General features: G+C 33.2%; 1 protein-coding gene across 5 annotated transcripts in view; it reads left to right on the forward strand.

Moving 5' to 3' along the window:
• LOC120858264 (U2 snRNP associated SURP domain containing) overlaps window positions 1–17,018 on the forward strand; it is a 53,365-nt gene that overhangs the window by 11,757 nt on the left and 24,590 nt on the right. For 2 of the 5 annotated variants that reach the window (XM_040234208.1, XM_040234225.1), the window contains exons 4-19: window positions 939–1,037; window positions 3,104–3,218; window positions 3,798–3,931; window positions 6,015–6,082; window positions 6,631–6,725; window positions 6,809–6,844; window positions 6,932–7,014; window positions 8,060–8,225; window positions 8,392–8,603; window positions 9,553–9,596; window positions 12,653–12,757; window positions 13,743–13,809; window positions 13,890–14,053; window positions 15,575–15,737; window positions 16,144–16,223; window positions 16,624–16,711. In XM_040234208.1, coding sequence (XP_040090142.1) covers window positions 939–1,037; window positions 3,104–3,218; window positions 3,798–3,931; window positions 6,015–6,082; window positions 6,631–6,725; window positions 6,809–6,844; window positions 6,932–7,014; window positions 8,060–8,225; window positions 8,392–8,603; window positions 9,553–9,596; window positions 12,653–12,757; window positions 13,743–13,809; window positions 13,890–14,053; window positions 15,575–15,737; window positions 16,144–16,223; window positions 16,624–16,711 — 1,719 coding nt within the window. Of the gene's footprint in view, window positions 1–938; window positions 1,038–3,103; window positions 3,219–3,797; window positions 3,932–6,014; window positions 6,083–6,630; window positions 6,726–6,808; window positions 6,845–6,931; window positions 7,015–8,059; window positions 8,226–8,391; window positions 8,604–9,552; window positions 9,597–12,652; window positions 12,758–13,742; window positions 13,810–13,889; window positions 14,054–15,574; window positions 15,738–16,143; window positions 16,224–16,623; window positions 16,712–17,018 lie in introns of those variants that run through there. The other 3 variants (XM_040234217.1, XM_040234233.1, XM_040234242.1) reach the window with 3 other exon arrangements.

Raw genomic sequence — 17,018 nt, forward strand, 5'->3', positions numbered from 1 at the left:
TCTATTTTGGAAAAAAATTCACTTTGAAATTTGTTCTTGAAACCAGTAGCGACTTTTGAGTTATGAACTGCTTTTATCTTTTCAGAGGGATTTAAATGTAACTTTAAGGTATTAATGCAGTATTACCTTTCCATTCTGTCTCTCACCAAAAGCAAGCCTGTTTAATAACCAGGGGACTGATACTCTTATAAGTCAGTCTCATTTTGGTAGGTGAGAGAGGAATATTCAGATTTCAATTGCAGGTTAATATTTAGGCTGTATTTAATAAACATTCCTCTCTTTTAAAATTTTATGAATCAAAAGAAAACTTTCTGAATCAAAATTAACATTCAAATGAATGACAGAACAATTAAGAGTCTACAGTTTATTCACACGATATTTCAGAAGGAAATTGCTTCTAATTTAACATAAATGAAGACTTCATTAAAATATTGTTTCTCATTCAAAATTAATTGGTAACTGTATACTTGCCTGAAACCTAGTATGTGGTATTTTCCCAGCAATGAAAATGAAATTGTGTTCATAAATATCAGTTTTGTTGGTGAAGAATGGAGTAATTTGTTGAATTATAAAAGGAAATGATGTGATTTTTGCACCTGAATTGGGAGTTCTGGATGGTGATGATTGCTGCTGTTCAATGATGGAAATATATGCTCTTCCTCCCTATTTGAATGTCTGTTTTTTATCACTGCTTCTTTTGCCCAGAAACATCTATACTTTCCCTCCTCAAATGCTTTTATTCTTGCCAACAAGTAGGTTGAATGTGTTATAAGCCTTAGTGTCTCTTTGTGTTTTATTTTTATTTAAAAATGACTTTTGTATGTTATTAACTCAATTAACTTGTTAATAACCTCAAGGTTATAAATAACATTGAGTTAGAGTTATAGGTAACATTGAGAATGTGTATGTCAAGGTGTATGCTTTTTACCTTTTCACAGCCTCTTCTAGAAAACAAACTTAAAGCATTCAGTATTGGAAAAATGAGTACAGCTAAGCGAACTTTGAGTAAGAAGGAGCAAGAAGAATTAAAGAAGAAGGTAATGCTTAGAATGTATTTTTAGTTATCTCTGTCAGTTAAATGTACCTAAGGAGGCTTTAAGTGTATGGACAGTAGAGAAATGTTTCTCAAAGATCCTTGATTTCAAGGGTATTCTCAGCTCCTACCTCAAGTTAAGTCTATAACACAGGAGGTATTCAGTGAAGGTCCAGCTTTATGCCTTTCCCCTCCATCATTTCCTCTCTTCTGTGTGACAGTTTTGATTATTTTCTGGTCTATTCTTCTCGTGTAAGCCAGTGTGTATAAATGTATGTTGTGCCTGCTTTTTTTTTTTTTTAGATGAACAATGTTTTACTTTATATAATACCCTTTCCTTCACTTTGCTTTTTTCTCTTAACATCGTATTTCAGACATTACCGCAAGTATATTGAAGCGTTGCTTGTTCTTTATTGAAGCTATATAGATATGTGATAGTTAATGTACTAAAATCCTACATTCGCTGCAATTCCTATTGAGGGAATTAATGTTTTGGTCTTTTGTTTCCAGTAGTGCAGTCAGGGATAGTGTTTTGTATTTGGGTTTACTCCTAATATACTTTTAGGATATATTCCTGTAAGTGAGATTACTGCATTGAATGGTAAATGTATAATTATAGTTATGCTAGATGGTGTTAAATTGCTCTCTATGGGCAAGTCCATTTTGCATGCCTGTAAGCAATGTTTGAGAGGTTGTTTCCCCATAGCTTTGCCAACAGGATATTTCTGAAGGGGTTTTGCCAATCTGGTAAGCAAAAAATGGAATCTCAAGGTAGTTTTAAATTTGCATTTCTCTTATAAGTAAGGTTGGACAACTTTTCTTGTGTTTATTTTTGTGAACTGTCTGCTTATATCTAAACCATTATTTCTCTTAGAAGGATATCTGTATTTAGAAATTCTTATTTAAGTATATTGTACCACTTGGGTGTGACGCACGGTACAGTGCTTTTTCCTCAGGTTGTGGATTCCGTTTTTATTTTGCTTCTGGTGTTTTTTTCCATGCAGAAACAAGTCATGGGCAGATTTACCATCAGTCTTCTGATTTCTGGTTTTTCTGTTTTGTTTTTTTATTCCAAGCTTATAAGGAATTTCCTCATTTTTTCCCCCTCATACCTACATGTTTAAAAATTAAATCTTATTCATTTGCAAATGAATAAAATCTTATTCATTTGCAAATGAATAAAATCTTATTCATTTGTATGATGTAAAGAATTGGTTCATTTTTATTATGTCTTTTAAATAGCTATCAAATTGTTGAATACTGAATTTCCACATGGGCTTCCCTGGTTCCTCGGTGGTAAAGAATCCGTCTGCAATGCATGAGACGCGGGTTCAGTCCCTGGGTCGGGAAGATCCCCTAGAGAAGGAAATGGCAACCCACTCTAGTATTCTTACCCTGGGAAATTGCATGGACAGAGGAGGGCTCTGGTGGGCTACAGTCTATGTGGTCACAGGAGTTGGACATGACTTGGCGACTAAACAACAACACACAATTTTTACATACTGTTGGATTTATTTTTGTGTTTTCTCTTCTGCTCTATTTGACCTTCAAGTCATACATGTTTTAGGGACATTTAGAATAGTTAAATTGTGAGGGTTCTACTGAAGGTTGTTTTCTTTAATGCAAACTGTCTGGAGATATTTAATGCAAACTGTTTGAACCTTTTTCAGACTTCTAATTATTTTATGTCTTTGGTGGTTTGTGAAGGAAATGTTTATATTCACTGAATTAAATTGTTGTGCCTTATAATTGTCATAAACATTAATAGAATAATACAGTCTGTGTAGTCAGTTGTCATATAGTTGCACCCTTGAGTTGTCTCTAAGCAAATTTATTTAGTGGATCCTTTTTTTCTGTTCCACAGATTATTGGTAGAGGAGCAAAGTCCTTCTTAATTTCAGTGTTAATTAGTATCTACTAAGGATTAGGTATTATTGCCTAATAGGAGTGCTTAATAACTGCTTTCCCCATTGGAGGGAGAGACTCTGTTTACATTATTCCTTGATGAGTTTCACCCTGTGTACAATAATTTTTATATCAAGTGATATTAATATTTTCATGTGTATTTAGGAGGATGAAAAGGCAGCTGCTGAGATTTATGAGGAATTTCTTGCTGCTTTTGAAGGAAGTGATGGTAATAAAGTGAAAACGTTTGTGCGCGGAGGTGTTGTTAATGCAGCAAAAGGTTAGTGTGAATGTTATAGTCCTTGAGCAAACCTAAAAAGTCTTGGTTGAATGACTGTAGGTAATGATGAAAAAAGTTTGGTTGCTTTTCAGTTTCTTTTTCCTTTCTATCAGCACCCTCTAGTGGTGCTACTTATTAGTAAAATAAATGGCCAAATAAGGATTAATGAGAAACTGGAGCCAGAGACGTTTTTAAAATATATAGTACCTTTCAAGTTTCAAGAGGGCAGAAAACTTTGTAAACATATGAAAAAATGTATTTTATAGTTATACTTTATAGTCCTAGGAGTGGAATTTCTGGGCATATGGTAACTATTTGTTTAACCTTTTGAGAAACTACCGTACTATTTTCAAAGTAGCTGTACCATTTTACGGATTTTATAGTTTTACTATAAAATGATTAAACTAGTATTTTTGAGAATAAGGTAATAGTATTTGAATTATCATATTTAGTCACAGGTCATCTGTCTTAGTACTAAAAAGCATTTACTAATTTTTGTTTATTTTCAATAAAAATAGTGGGTGAAGTAAATCCATGTAATGTGAAATTAGTTTTGAAACTTAGTATTTTAAATTTCAGAAGAACATGAAACAGATGAAAAAAGAGGTAAAATCTATAAGCCATCTTCAAGATTTGCGGATCAAAAAAATCCCCCAAATCAGTCATCCAACGAAAGACCACCATCTCTTCTTGTGATAGAAACCAAAAAACCTGTAAGTCATACTTAAGTAAGTGACCATTTAGGTTCAGGGATGACACTGCCAATAATATTTTCTGTACTTCCACTGTAAGCAGGACTTTGGTTTCTTGTTTTTAATTCTTTTGGGAGTAGATACTGAGTTTTGATGCTTAATCTTCCTATATGAGAGATAACAAATTGGGACAAACAGATGGGACTCTATGCTCATTGAGCAGTTAACCTTTGCTGTTACTCATAGTATATTGCAAGTTAAAAGTTAACTATATTTTAGGTATAAATGTGGAATAATGGGATTGTCTTTTTAAGCAATCCTGAATTGGGTATTTAAATATATCAGCATGTGTGATGACAATTATTTGGAAGACTGTACTCCAGCAATGTGTCTGTTGCTTGGAACATGTTTGGTAATGTTCCAAGTAATCTGATAATTACTATCAGAGCTAGTGACATTTTCCTTTATATATTCTTAGTGTTAGAAAATCTTTTATTTTTTGAGAGTGAAATTTTTCTTGGAAGATGGTAGGTAGATGTGGGTCTTATCATTTGGAGCCAGATTTGATGAGAAAATGTGGTTACGCTGAATAGTAAAACTGGTTTTTCCTGACTCTGAAAGCAATTAAAAAACAGTTTTACTTAATTCACATATCATAAAATTGACCCTTTAGAAGTATAAAGTGTTTTTTAAAGTATATTGACAGTTGTACAACAATCACTAATCTCTAATTTCAAAACATTTTTATTATCCCTGAAGGAAACTTTATACTTTTAGTCATCTCCAGCCTTTGGCAACCACCATCAGTACATTATTTCTCTTTATGGTTGAATCATATTCCATTTTATGGATAATGCTATGTATTGTGTATCCATCTCGACGGACATTTGGGTTGTTTCCACTTTTTGGCTATTACGAGTATACTTCTGAAAGTATTCATGTATAGTCTTCTGTGGACATATATGTTTTTTCTCTTAATATATATTCCTAGTGAAATTGTATCACCACCTGCTAAGATTTATTTTAGTCATTTTAGTCGATGTGAAGTTGTACTTAATTACAGTTTGATTTGCACTTGTCTAGTGATGTTGAGTATCTTTTTATTTCTTATCCATTTGTAGTCTTCTTCAGAGAAATGTCTTTTCAGATCCTTGGCACATTTTTAATTGAGTTGTCTTTTTATTGTTGAGTTCTAAGAGATTTTTACAGCTTTTGTAATCAGTTCTCTTACCAACTATGTTGTTTTCTTCCTTTGGGTTTTCTTTGTCCTTTTTTGATTGTGTCCTTTGAAGAACAAAAGTTTATGATTTTGATGATGTTCAATATATCAGTTGTTTTCTTTTGTTTCTCTTGGTGTCATATCTAAGAAACTGTTGCCTAGTTCAGGCTCATGATGATTCACTATGTTTTCCTAAGAGTTTTATAGTTTTGGTTCTTATATTGAGGTCTGTGAACCATTTGAGTTAATTTTTGTGTATGGAATGAGGTAGAGGTCCAATTTCATTCTTTTTTGTGTTTGGATATTCAGTTTACCTACCTCCCTTTGTTATTCTTCCTCATTGAATTAAGGATCCCAAAATAAGGATCCCAAAATAATAAGGATTTTAAAGAAAGGATCTTTTAAAATGAGGATCCCAAAAGCATTTTTGGAAGCAGTTTTAAGAGAGAAATTCAAGCAGTGTTGCTGTTTGTTTCAGTAGTTCATTGCCTCCAAGGTGTGAAGAGTGTGTATTTCTGGTAGTTGTTCATGGCAGTTATTTATGTGACAGTTCAGTTACTTTATGTTTATTAATTTTTCCTCCAGTGCTCCTCGGTATTCTGACCTAACAATCGTAGACTTTATTTAAGGGGAGGATAAAGTTGGTGTTTCCTTTACCTTAAGACTTCTGCTTGTTGTTTTAATAATTTAATTGTTAAATTCTTAGTTTTAGAGAACAGGAAGGACAGACAGTTCAGTGGTAACAGAAGCATTCTTTCTTTTTTTAAATAATGAGATCATAATTGGCACAAAAATAAAAGTATATTTAGAGTGATCTGATTGTCAAACCATTAGTTTTGTTTAACCTTGTTTTGTTTGAAGTATAACTTATCATATCCTTCATAGCCACTGAAGAAAGGGGAGAAAGAAAAGAAAAAAAGCAATTTGGAACTCTTCAAAGAAGAATTGAAACAGTAAGTTTTATGGTGTTGAGAATAGCTCTCATAGGTATTTTGAGCTGTTTCTTATAGATGGAGGTGTGAAGAATGTAGTCTGCTAGTTTGTTTTTACTAACTGGCTTACATAAAGCTGTTTCAGATATTTTGTGGGGTATACTTGACAGTAAATTAGCATTTTGTGCAGCATCTAGATTGCTTGCATTATATGGATTCAATTAAGTTGAATTTAACTAATGTCCGGAGTCCTGTTTGCAGTGGAAACAGTATAGTCAGTGAGATAGGGGTGAAGAGTGGTCTGTCTTAGCCAAGAAAGAACAAATTTAAGTGTTTTTCATGTTGAATTTCCTTTTCATCTTAAAAGTAGGCTTTGTATTCTTTTGCTTATAAAATATGTCAGAAATTTGCTCATGATTTGTAGCTGAGGGACACTTCTAGTCTTGGTTGTCAGTGTGTCACACAAATATTTTGAAGTTATTTGAAGGTGACATCTGGATAAATTCTGTTACCAAATGTGAACAACCAAATTTTGGCTCATTAGTAGTGATTATATATATTTTCAACAGAATTCAAGAAGAGCGTGATGAGAGACATAAAACAAAAGGCAGGTTAAGTCGATTTGAACCTCCACAGTCAGATTCTGATGGTCAGCGTCGTTCTAGTAAGTGACATTTATTTTAATGTTTATATTTGTGATGAACTATTCTAAAAACTAAGAATTGTTTTCTTTTTCTTCTTTTAAAGTGGACGCGCCTTCAAGAAGAAATCGATCATCTGGTGGTAATATAGTTTTTTGCTTTTTTACTTTGTAGAAATTGTCCAAACTTTGTAGTTTGCAGGTTATAATTTTTTTCCTCTTTGTCATAGTTCTTGATGATTATGCACCTGGCTCACATGATGTAGGCGATCCAAGCACTACTAATTTATACCTTGGAAACATTAATCCACAGGTAATACTAGAAAAGTAAGATTCATATTGGCTCATATATTGTATGCTTTTGTTGGAAAACTGCTTTGTCAATCAATATTTAAAAAAAAAGATGCAGTCAAGAATGTGAAATAAGCAGATTTTGGTAGAACTAGGTAGGAACTAAAATTATGTTGTGAAATTGAGCCTTTCTGATGTGGGTCAGATTTTCTTGTTATAATTTTTGAGGACTTGTCTCCTTTTTTTATAGCTGGACTGTACTCTGATTTTGAAATGTTTTCCTAAGTGCTGATTTTATTTATCAAATCAGGATATGACCAGTGGTGGACAGTATTCTTTTTAGACTCTCTCCTTTTGATATATAGCCTGCTTCCTTACGGATTTCCTTTTTAAATTTTTTGTCTCCATAATAGCAAAATAATATTTCTGCTGCCTTTTATATTTTAATTCTTTCCCCTGCTATGTTCTTAACTGAATGTAGTGGTTGTTGTACATAATATCTTAGAAAATAATACATGTTTTGGACCTCATTGCATATTTACCATTTTCCGTTTTGTCTTTTCTTGATTACACTGGTAGCTGGGTGCTGGAAAAGAAAAAAGTAACCAGGTCTTTTATTTCTTTCATTGTCAACAAATATTTCCTCCTTGGTTTAAGTATAATTATCATTGCTGCCTGAAAAATGTTCGTAAATGCTGAACAAATCATTGTTGTAAAACAAATCATTGTTGTAAAACAAATCATTGTTGTAAAACAAATCATTGCTGTAGCTTATTTTAGATGTAGACTCTCAAAAGGAGGAAAAGTGAAGGTAAAGGTGTGTTTTTGATTTCTCCAGCTTCCCAGTGTCTTTACCTGGCCACTTACATAAAACAGTGTTTCTGGTATGAAAAGATTTGTGAATGCCAGTGAAGGCAGAATTTTTCCCTTGCAGAGGTCCTAGTACTTGGATGGAAAATTGTAGCATTGATAGGTCTCTTCTTATCTTGCAAAATTACTTTGCTTTCCCATTTGTATAGAATTATTTTCTCTTTGCATACTAAAAAATATCTTACGCCTTTTAATAGATGAATGAAGAAATGTTGTGCCAAGAATTTGGAAGATTTGGACCATTAGCCAGTGTGAAAATTATGTGGCCTAGAACTGATGAAGAAAGGGCAAGAGAGAGAAATTGTGGCTTTGTGGCCTTTATGAACAGAAGAGATGCTGAAAGAGCTTTAAAAAATTTAAATGGTAAGGAAGTCCATCATAGAATTTAGACATTGTTTTGAATTTGAAAAGTATCAAAACTCTAGGGGAAAAATGAACCAGAAGTGTGAAGGTTAAATGTGGAAATTAATTCATATCACTAGAGATTTTTTGAGAGTTACCAATGTGACTTTTCTTTTCTTTCTTTTAGGAAAGATGATTATGTCTTTTGAAATGAAGTTAGGTTGGGGTAAAGCTGTGCCTATTCCTCCACATCCAATATACATTCCGCCTTCCATGATGGAACATACGCTTCCCCCACCTCCATCAGGACTGCCTTTTAATGCGCAGCCTAGAGAGCGGTTAAAAAACCCCAATGCTCCCATGTTACCACCACCTAAAAACAAGGAGGATTTTGAGAAGGTAATTTTAAAAATGTACATAGGGCCGCATCTAATTTGTAAATACTAAATCTGTGGTAGTATTTCTTTTCAACAAGTTTATAGAAAAATGTGTGTGTAATTCTGTTTGGCAACTGTTAAAAAAAAAGAAATAACTTAGATGTGTTCCCTGCCTTAGCCCATGGAAACCCTGTACTGGGATAATAGATCATATTTTTATTTGTGGCCACCATTCCTTTTTTGACCTCTTATTAAGTTTTTTTTTTGTTTTGTTTTGTTTTCTTTGTCCTCTGTTGTATCCAGGTTTGCTTAAGTGTAGTATCTAAATTTATTTTGAGAAAGTGATACTTTGTATTGGTTAAGTGCTTTTTCAGTTAGAAAGACTCTAGGAGTTAAATAGTTAAATTGTTTGGATGGCAACTAGCTAATAACTTCTCAAGATCTGAGGTATTAGAATATTTGAGAGCATATGTGGTTTTTAAAAAGTTTACTCTATTAAAAGCAAAGGGTGAGTATTTTCTTTTTATTAAACATAAAACCAACTTAATTTCAAATTATAAGAATTTGTTGGTTCTATTATGAATTGATTACACTTAAAAATGACAGGGTTGGTTTTAAAGGCTTGGGAACAAAGTAGCAAACTGTATGGTTAGAGGCAAACAGTTAATTATTTCACAAATTAAAATCTTTATCTGATAATTCTCAGTGTAGTACCTATTTCAGTGCATTGATGTGCATTCTGGCAGGAATGTTCTGATTCTTTGCATTTGGTGAACGTTTATTGTTCACTGAACACATCCATTTGCATTTATGTAATTGCTTAGTGTATAATTACTTCAGATGCAGTGATTGCCTGCAAAACTTGTGATTAGTTGTGTAGTATTTTCAATGCATATGTATATTTTTGCTTGTTACTTGTTAACAATACTCACATATTCTATGTTTATTATCTGATGTGACTTCATATACAGACTCTGTCGCAAGCCATAGTCAAAGTGGTTATCCCAACAGAAAGGTACATGTTTTTCTTTATTATTACTGATCTAAATATAGACAATATCCCCTTCTGAATTTAAAAAAAAAATAGTGTTGAGGAAAAGGTAGTATCTTGACTGAGCAATGGTTCCTTCCCAGTACTTTTTGGGGGGATATGTGAAGCTTAATCAACTTTAGTACACTTTGCAATTTTATGTCATTATCTTTTTTTGTTTTCATTGTTAGCAATGTAGGAAATTTTATAGCTTTAGCAGATAGAATGTGTTTAATAGATTTAATCTGGAGTTGCTGGTCCAATAATACTAGACTACTGTGATGGGAAAATAGGTGTTTTAAATATATCTTAAATTTTAGGTAATGTTACATTTTGACCCGATCTGTTATTTTTTCTTGGTTCTGAATTGTCTGTGATTAATGTACAACTTTAGTTTGAGTTTTCTTTACTGAAAGTGTAGCTTTATTTTTTTCCTAAATGATTTTAAGAAGGAATTTCTGTTGTTTTTATGAACACTGGATATAACTAGAATTTTTTTTTTAATAACAAAAGTTTTTGGAATTCTTTTGTTTTCCTTTCTTCCTTTTTTTCTTTTTCAACATAATGTTAAAGCAGAAGAATTCATGCTCTAGGTATGCTCTTGCTCAGTCAAGCTAAGCCTTTTCCCAAACACAGGAACACAACACTGGTTGAATAATAAATGAACACAAAAGAATACCAAATTCTCTTTGACATTGGCCTTGGTGAGCAACACCAGCTGAACTGTCTGCGGCAGCGGGGGACCAGGAAAACATCATGGGATGGATTGGGAAAGTATACAGTTTTTGACCAGACATTGGTACGATCGACTCCAGTAAATGTGGTTTTATTATAACTGAGAGACAATTTTTGTTTTTTTTGTTGTTGTTGCCCAGAATAAGATAATTACCATTTTAAAATAAAATAATGCACTTATATCATCTTTTTGTACTACACTGTTTCATTCTGATAGAAAAGTCACCTTTTTAAAAATAAGCACATAATCCTTAAGGATAAGTGATTACAATTCTTTAAGAATCTTGAATTTAAGTTAGCAACAACTAATTGTCAGATTTTGATTTTAAATAATCATGAAGCATTTTAGAACGTCTTTTAAACTTTATATTTTCTAAGAATAGATTTATCAGTTACAAGCCTGTTTAAAACTATAGTGGGTTTTTCCCCCCACTGGTAAAGAACTCACAGGGAAGTATATTTGCAGCACTCAAAAAGTATATATCCAGTATTAGTTTTACACGTGGCTCAACTTATTTCTAAATAAGATTTTGAGTATACATTTTGCTGTAAAGTCTTGACTCACCATTACAATGAATCCTTTGTTTTAAACTTGCTAAACCGTTTTTCATCTATCTTTAATATGCAAGTTGCTTTTGACAATTCATAGAAGTTTCTGGATGTGTAGTATTTGCCCACCTAGTCATTAGTTTTATATATTATGATACACAAAATTTCCCTTCAGTTTAATTTGATGCATACCAGTGGGAGCTTTGGGACTGAATCAGTACTTTACATTGCATTACCTCCATTCCTTTAAAACACTCATTAGCCGTATGGATGCTGAGAATACATTCTCATTTGGATATCAAGAACTGCATATTTGCAGAGCAGTTAGAAGCATTTGTGAAAGAAATAAATTTTAGATTTAAAATTAAGTGATGTTTTTGGGGTTTTAACAATATGAGGTTGAATTAATAGTTTTAATATATAGTTCCCCCTGTGTTAAACACTTATTAAGCCTCCATGTGATTTTTTTGACCTCTTTTAAGAGGTCAAAAAAATTCATTTTTTTCATTACATAGAGATTTCAATGTCCACTTCAGTAGGTTTGCCTGAGAAAATAATTATAATTACTATGAGATAAATTATTTTATTGTTCATGTACTCTGAAGCAGGGCTTTACAGAGCAAAAAATGTCTTATTCTATAACTGTATATTTAATTTATATTCTGGCAGTTATATGAACTTTTAATTTGAGCTGGGAATGCTAAAGGTGTAATTTAGTGTGTGCCTTGTACCAAGAGCCAATATCCTTTTGCTTTTCCCAATTGTTATTTGCCAACTTTATATGGTGGCAACTAATAAAATGAGAAATCAGTAGTAGCTGTAGTAAACTGAATTATTTTTGCCTGGAATTGTAATCAATGTCTGAAATTGTGTTTGGAGTCTCATAAAGTATCAGATTTTTAAAATAAAGACTTTCTATAAACTCAGTCAACAAAACGACAACTAAAAAGTTATGTATATTTATTATTGGGAAGTAATTGTTATGAAAAATGGGAAGGGAATATCATCATGTCCCGTATTTTGAAATATTTTGGAAAGAGGACTCCATTTGTTTAAGGCTTTGGCAATATAATTGCTTTATTGATTCATAACACACAGACAGAATTATACATGTCATAAACTATGTGAACTAGTTTGAAGTGTGATACAAAGGGATGTTGCCTCATTAAAGGTCAGATTCAATAAAAACTCCATCTGCTATATGTGTACCAGAAAAACACAGGATTTGGATGGATTTTTTTTCTTTAAATCAGGCCTTAAACTTGTTAAATAGTTTTGCATTTTTACAAACTATAGTCATGTCTATAACATTTCAGTATCATCAGAAAAGTGCTTGGCTTAGGAATGTTTTCTTTTAAAACTGAGATAGTGTATAAGTTTTTTATGATAACATATAAGCTCTGAGTTACTGATTATATATTTGCAGCTTTCCAGTTAGTTGTGATTCATAATTCAATGTGTTGCGTTTGGAAACTAAAGTTAAGTGGCATTTAGAAGTTGAAGTCTCTATTGCTATGAAGCTGTGTTGTGGCCTCCCACCCTCCTTCCCTTCTCGCCCACTCCCTTATCCCCACCACCCTGCTCCCTCTTAATGCACAAGGTATAGTAACATATGCTCCAGGTTACTTTCTTGGTATAAATTCTGTATTAGTCAGCAGGACAATCTTTTTCTGCACAATTATAGTAACTTAGGTCAAGTGTAGTTTTATGTAGTGGTAGGTCTGAATCCATTTTCTTTAACTGTGTTGTTGTTGTAGGAATTTGCTCGCCCTGATACATCGAATGATAGAGTTTGTTGTACGTGAAGGGCCAATGTTTGAAGCTATGATTATGAACAGAGAGATCAACAATCCTATGTTCAGGTGTGCATTTTTTTTTAATTGTGGTAAAATTTGCATGTAGTATACCCATATAATTTACTGTTTTTGCATGTACGGTTCAAAGGCAGTTTTTCATACCTGAAACTCAGTACCCCTTAAACAGTTAACTCCATTCCTTTGGTCCCTCAGCCTCTGGCAACCACTTTTCTACTTTCTTTCTCTTTGAATACTCTAGGTACTTCATCTGAGTGGGGTCATACCTTGTTTGTTCTTTTGAAACTGACTTAATTTCACTTAGGATATGTCTTCAGGGTTTATCTTTGGATGAACACACACACACACACACACACACACACACACACCACCCCCCCCCACACCACCCCACACACACACCACCCCACCCCCCCACATTCTGTTTATCCTCAGATGTGCTTTTTTAAAATACTTAAAAAATATTCCAAGAATAAAGTCCTGAAAGTATGAGGTTATTTTTGTAATGGGGTGAGAGGGTAGTTTTAACACATTGACCAGAGTTGTATTATGGCCACAGGTGTTAGTTAGCATTGTTTTTAGCATTCTCTTGGAGGAAAATACTTTTCATTTTGTTTTCCACTGAAAGAGTCATAAGTAAGATATGGTAGAATAAATGAGGTTTATAGAAAACTATTTATCTTCTGGATAGTTATGATACCTAACACATTCATTCACAGTTAAGTCATTTAAAAACTGCTGCTTTTGCAATTACATCTTGGGAAGACTTCTCCATTGCCAGACACAGTCCCTGACATATGAGTGTTCAATAAAACTGATTGTAAGACTAAGCATGATACATATATACCTTCTGAGTGTTAATGTCAGTCAAAAGACAGTTTGGAGTAAGGGTGAGGATTTCTTTTCAGGGATCTTTGCTTTTGGTTTTATTTAGAACTAAATAGGTAAATAAAATTTCTCATTTGTTTTTATTTACTTGAAGGCACTTCTGTATTAAAAAAAGTGATGTTTAATTTTTTGTTTGTTTTTGTTTTAGATTCTTATTTGAAAACCAGACACCAGCCCATGTTTACTATAGGTGGAAGCTTTATTCTATTCTCCAGGCATGTATATAATCAGTTACTTTGTTAATTTTGAATCTGAGGTATTGGACCTTTCTAATAGCATTCTTGGCACTTATTAGGGAGATTCTCCAACTAAGTGGAGGACGGAAGATTTTCGTATGTTCAAAAATGGATCTTTTTGGAGGCCACCACCATTAAATCCATATCTGCATGGGATGTCAGAAGAGCAGGAAACAGAAGCTTTTGTAGAGGAGCCAAGTAAAAAGGGAGCACTTAAGGAAGAGTAAGATTTTTTTTCCTGGTTTTATTTTCAGAAAAGATTTAATGGTCACTTTAATTAATGGAATAGGATGTGTTAACCTTAAAATAAAATGATCTTTAAAATTTTGTGATTGTTTTAAATAGTGCATGTCTTAAGATATGCATTTTCATTTTAATCATCTTGAAGTGAAGTCACTGAGTCATGTCTGACTCTTTGCGACCCCATGGACTGTAGCCTACCAGGCCTCCCTTCATGGGATTCTCCAGGCAAGAGTATTGGAGTGGGGTGCCATTTCCTTTTCCAGGGGATCTTCCCGACCCAGGGATCGAACCCAGGTCTCCCGCATTCCAGGCAGACGCTTTAACCTCTGAGTTACCAGGGAAGCCCTTTAAACATCTTGGCAAGTGTAAATGTGTGTCCTGCTGAACTTGACCTCTTCTTACTGATAAAAATTGATGATCTCTTAAGTGATGGCACTTTAGCAGTGGAATACTTTATATTCATACAGAAGTTATCTCAGAGCCCTTAGAATTGTTGCTTCTCTGAGTGCAGCATAAAGAGGGAAAATTATTGTATGACTTAGTGAAGTGAGATGGATGACTATGCAAAAAGCTGCTCTAAGAAGTACAGTGTGCGGCCACCATGGAAACATGTTATTATTAGTGTTCAGCACTGCTACAGTGCAGTTAGCTTGGTAAGAAGCAGAAACAAATTTAACTATTGAAATGTTCAAAGGAAATTCTGTATCCCTGATTTGGGGGGAAGAAAGGCTAAAATGATACTTAGTTTGTATAACTATATACTTCATTGTGTTAGCCTATAAATCTTAAAGCTATTAATAGTTGCATTGGTGCATTGTTTATAAGAGCATTGATAATAGAGAACTATAGTATTTGAGAGTATATTTGGTTCTAAAGATGTATGTTCATCATTACTTTTGCCCAGGGATCTGCATATACTTAAGCCCATAGATAGGCTAAATCTGGATGCCTCCTGTTTTATTTGGACACAGCCATACCCATTCTTTTACTTGTAGTCTGTGGTTCCACTGGTGTTAGAGCAGCAGAGTTGAGTGACTATATGGCCTTCAAAGCCTCAATATTTACTGTCTGATCCTTTACAGGAAAAGTTTGTTAACCCTTGCTTTAGCCTGTCCTAATCCCATGCGAACATGCTAAAGTGACAGACTTCAAAGGAAAGTGAAGAGCATGAAGGTTCTTTTTCAGTGTAATAGGGTAATAGAACTGTGATGTTCTCAAGGAGTCTTGAAAAAAATGACTAATTCTAATTTACTTAATTTGTAAACTGAAAGTCACTGAAGTAGTAATATATTTGTTCCTGGAAAAGTGTTCTTCCCCATATAAGTTCTTAAAAAAAATGTAACACATTTGGAGTATGTAACGCAAATCAGACTTAACACAGTTTAGCCTTCAGAATTTTATCTGAGTGGGTTTTAAAGAAATTAGTTTGTGAGCAGAAACTGTAATGGTATTTAAAATTTGTCTACAAATATTTACAAGTTAAAAAAAAAATTGTATTCAGACAGAGAGACAAATTAGAAGAAATTCTGCGGGGGCTAACTCCAAGGAAAAATGATATTGGAGATGCAATGGTTTTCTGTCTTAATAATGCTGAAGCTGCTGAAGAAATAGTGGATTGCATTACTGAGTCCTTGTCCATCTTAAAGACACCCCTTCCCAAAAAGGTATGGGAATGATTTTTCTTTATGGAATATTTAATTAAGAAAAAGAGAGGTAATAACTGACTTCTGTTTTGATTGAAATTGGTTTCATTTTTGAATCGAGAACTTGACTGAAGAAATCTTTCCCATGTAGTTTTGTTTTCCTTCTGCCTGGGAAATGTAGGTTAATTGACACAAATTATCAACAGGTTGAAATGTAAATGAATTACAAGTTTTATTCCTGCCAAAGTCATGGTTGTGGTGATACTGAATTTCTTAAAACTCTTCAAATTAGTTATAATTAAGTCATAGCTAAACATTGTCCTTATGCTGTTGATTCAAAAAATTCAATGTGGAGTTTTTGTTAGCTACATTATTTGCTGTTGGTTTTCAGTTTTAATCCATTTTATGCTATCTTTTGGTATTCTAGATTGCCAGATTGTATTTGGTTTCTGATGTTTTATACAACTCTTCAGCCAAAGTTGCCAATGCTTCCTATTATAGAAAATTGTAAGTATAGTGATGTAAGGTGATATGCCTAAAATAAAATATTTAAGGGTAAGAAGCTCAGAAAAGAGTATAGTATAACTCTTGCTCAGTTCCTGACATTTCCTTTTTGGTGTTTATTTTATGAATCAGGGAAGCTTTTAAGAACTGGCTCTGAAGGGAAATTTGGAGATATCAACCCTAATCTTAGTTCTGCTATTCCTTTTTCTCCCTTGGACAAGTCACTTAAATTTTCTGTTCCCTATTTTATGGAACAAAGAGGTTGGACTAGATGGCCCAAAGTAACCTAGATGTAAAATTCCTTATTCATCAAGGGAACTAGTTCTTAAGACTCTTTGGGGACTTTTGCAGAAGAAAAATTCAGAATAATAGGAGTTAAAGTAACATATTATTTGAATTTCAGTTTTGAAACAAAGTTGTGTCAGATATTTTCAGACCTCAATGCTACCTATCGTACAATTCAAGGCCATTTACAGTCTGAAAACTTTAAGGTACGTTTACTGTTTGGTTATTTTTGCCCTAGTGTTTTAAATGGGACATGGGGGCTGGGAACCACATTGGAGAGCTAAGAGTATGTAAGATAACTGTAAGACAGAACTCAGATGTTTTACAAATTATTGGTTTAAAATTTACCACCATTTTACCTTCAGTATCAGAAAAAGTCTGAAATTTTAAAATATGTGTAGTGTTTTGGGTGTCTGGTTTATTTTTAAACATTTTAATAAAATATTAGTCTTTTCACAGAAAACATTCAGAAGATCACTTGTTTTGTAGTAGTATATATAATTTGGCTGGATT

The sequence above is a fragment of the Oryx dammah genome, unplaced genomic scaffold (genome assembly GCF_014754425.2).
Source record: "Oryx dammah isolate SB20612 unplaced genomic scaffold, SCBI_Odam_1.1 HiC_scaffold_2, whole genome shotgun sequence".
Classification (NCBI taxonomy): Eukaryota; Metazoa; Chordata; class Mammalia; order Artiodactyla; family Bovidae; genus Oryx; species Oryx dammah.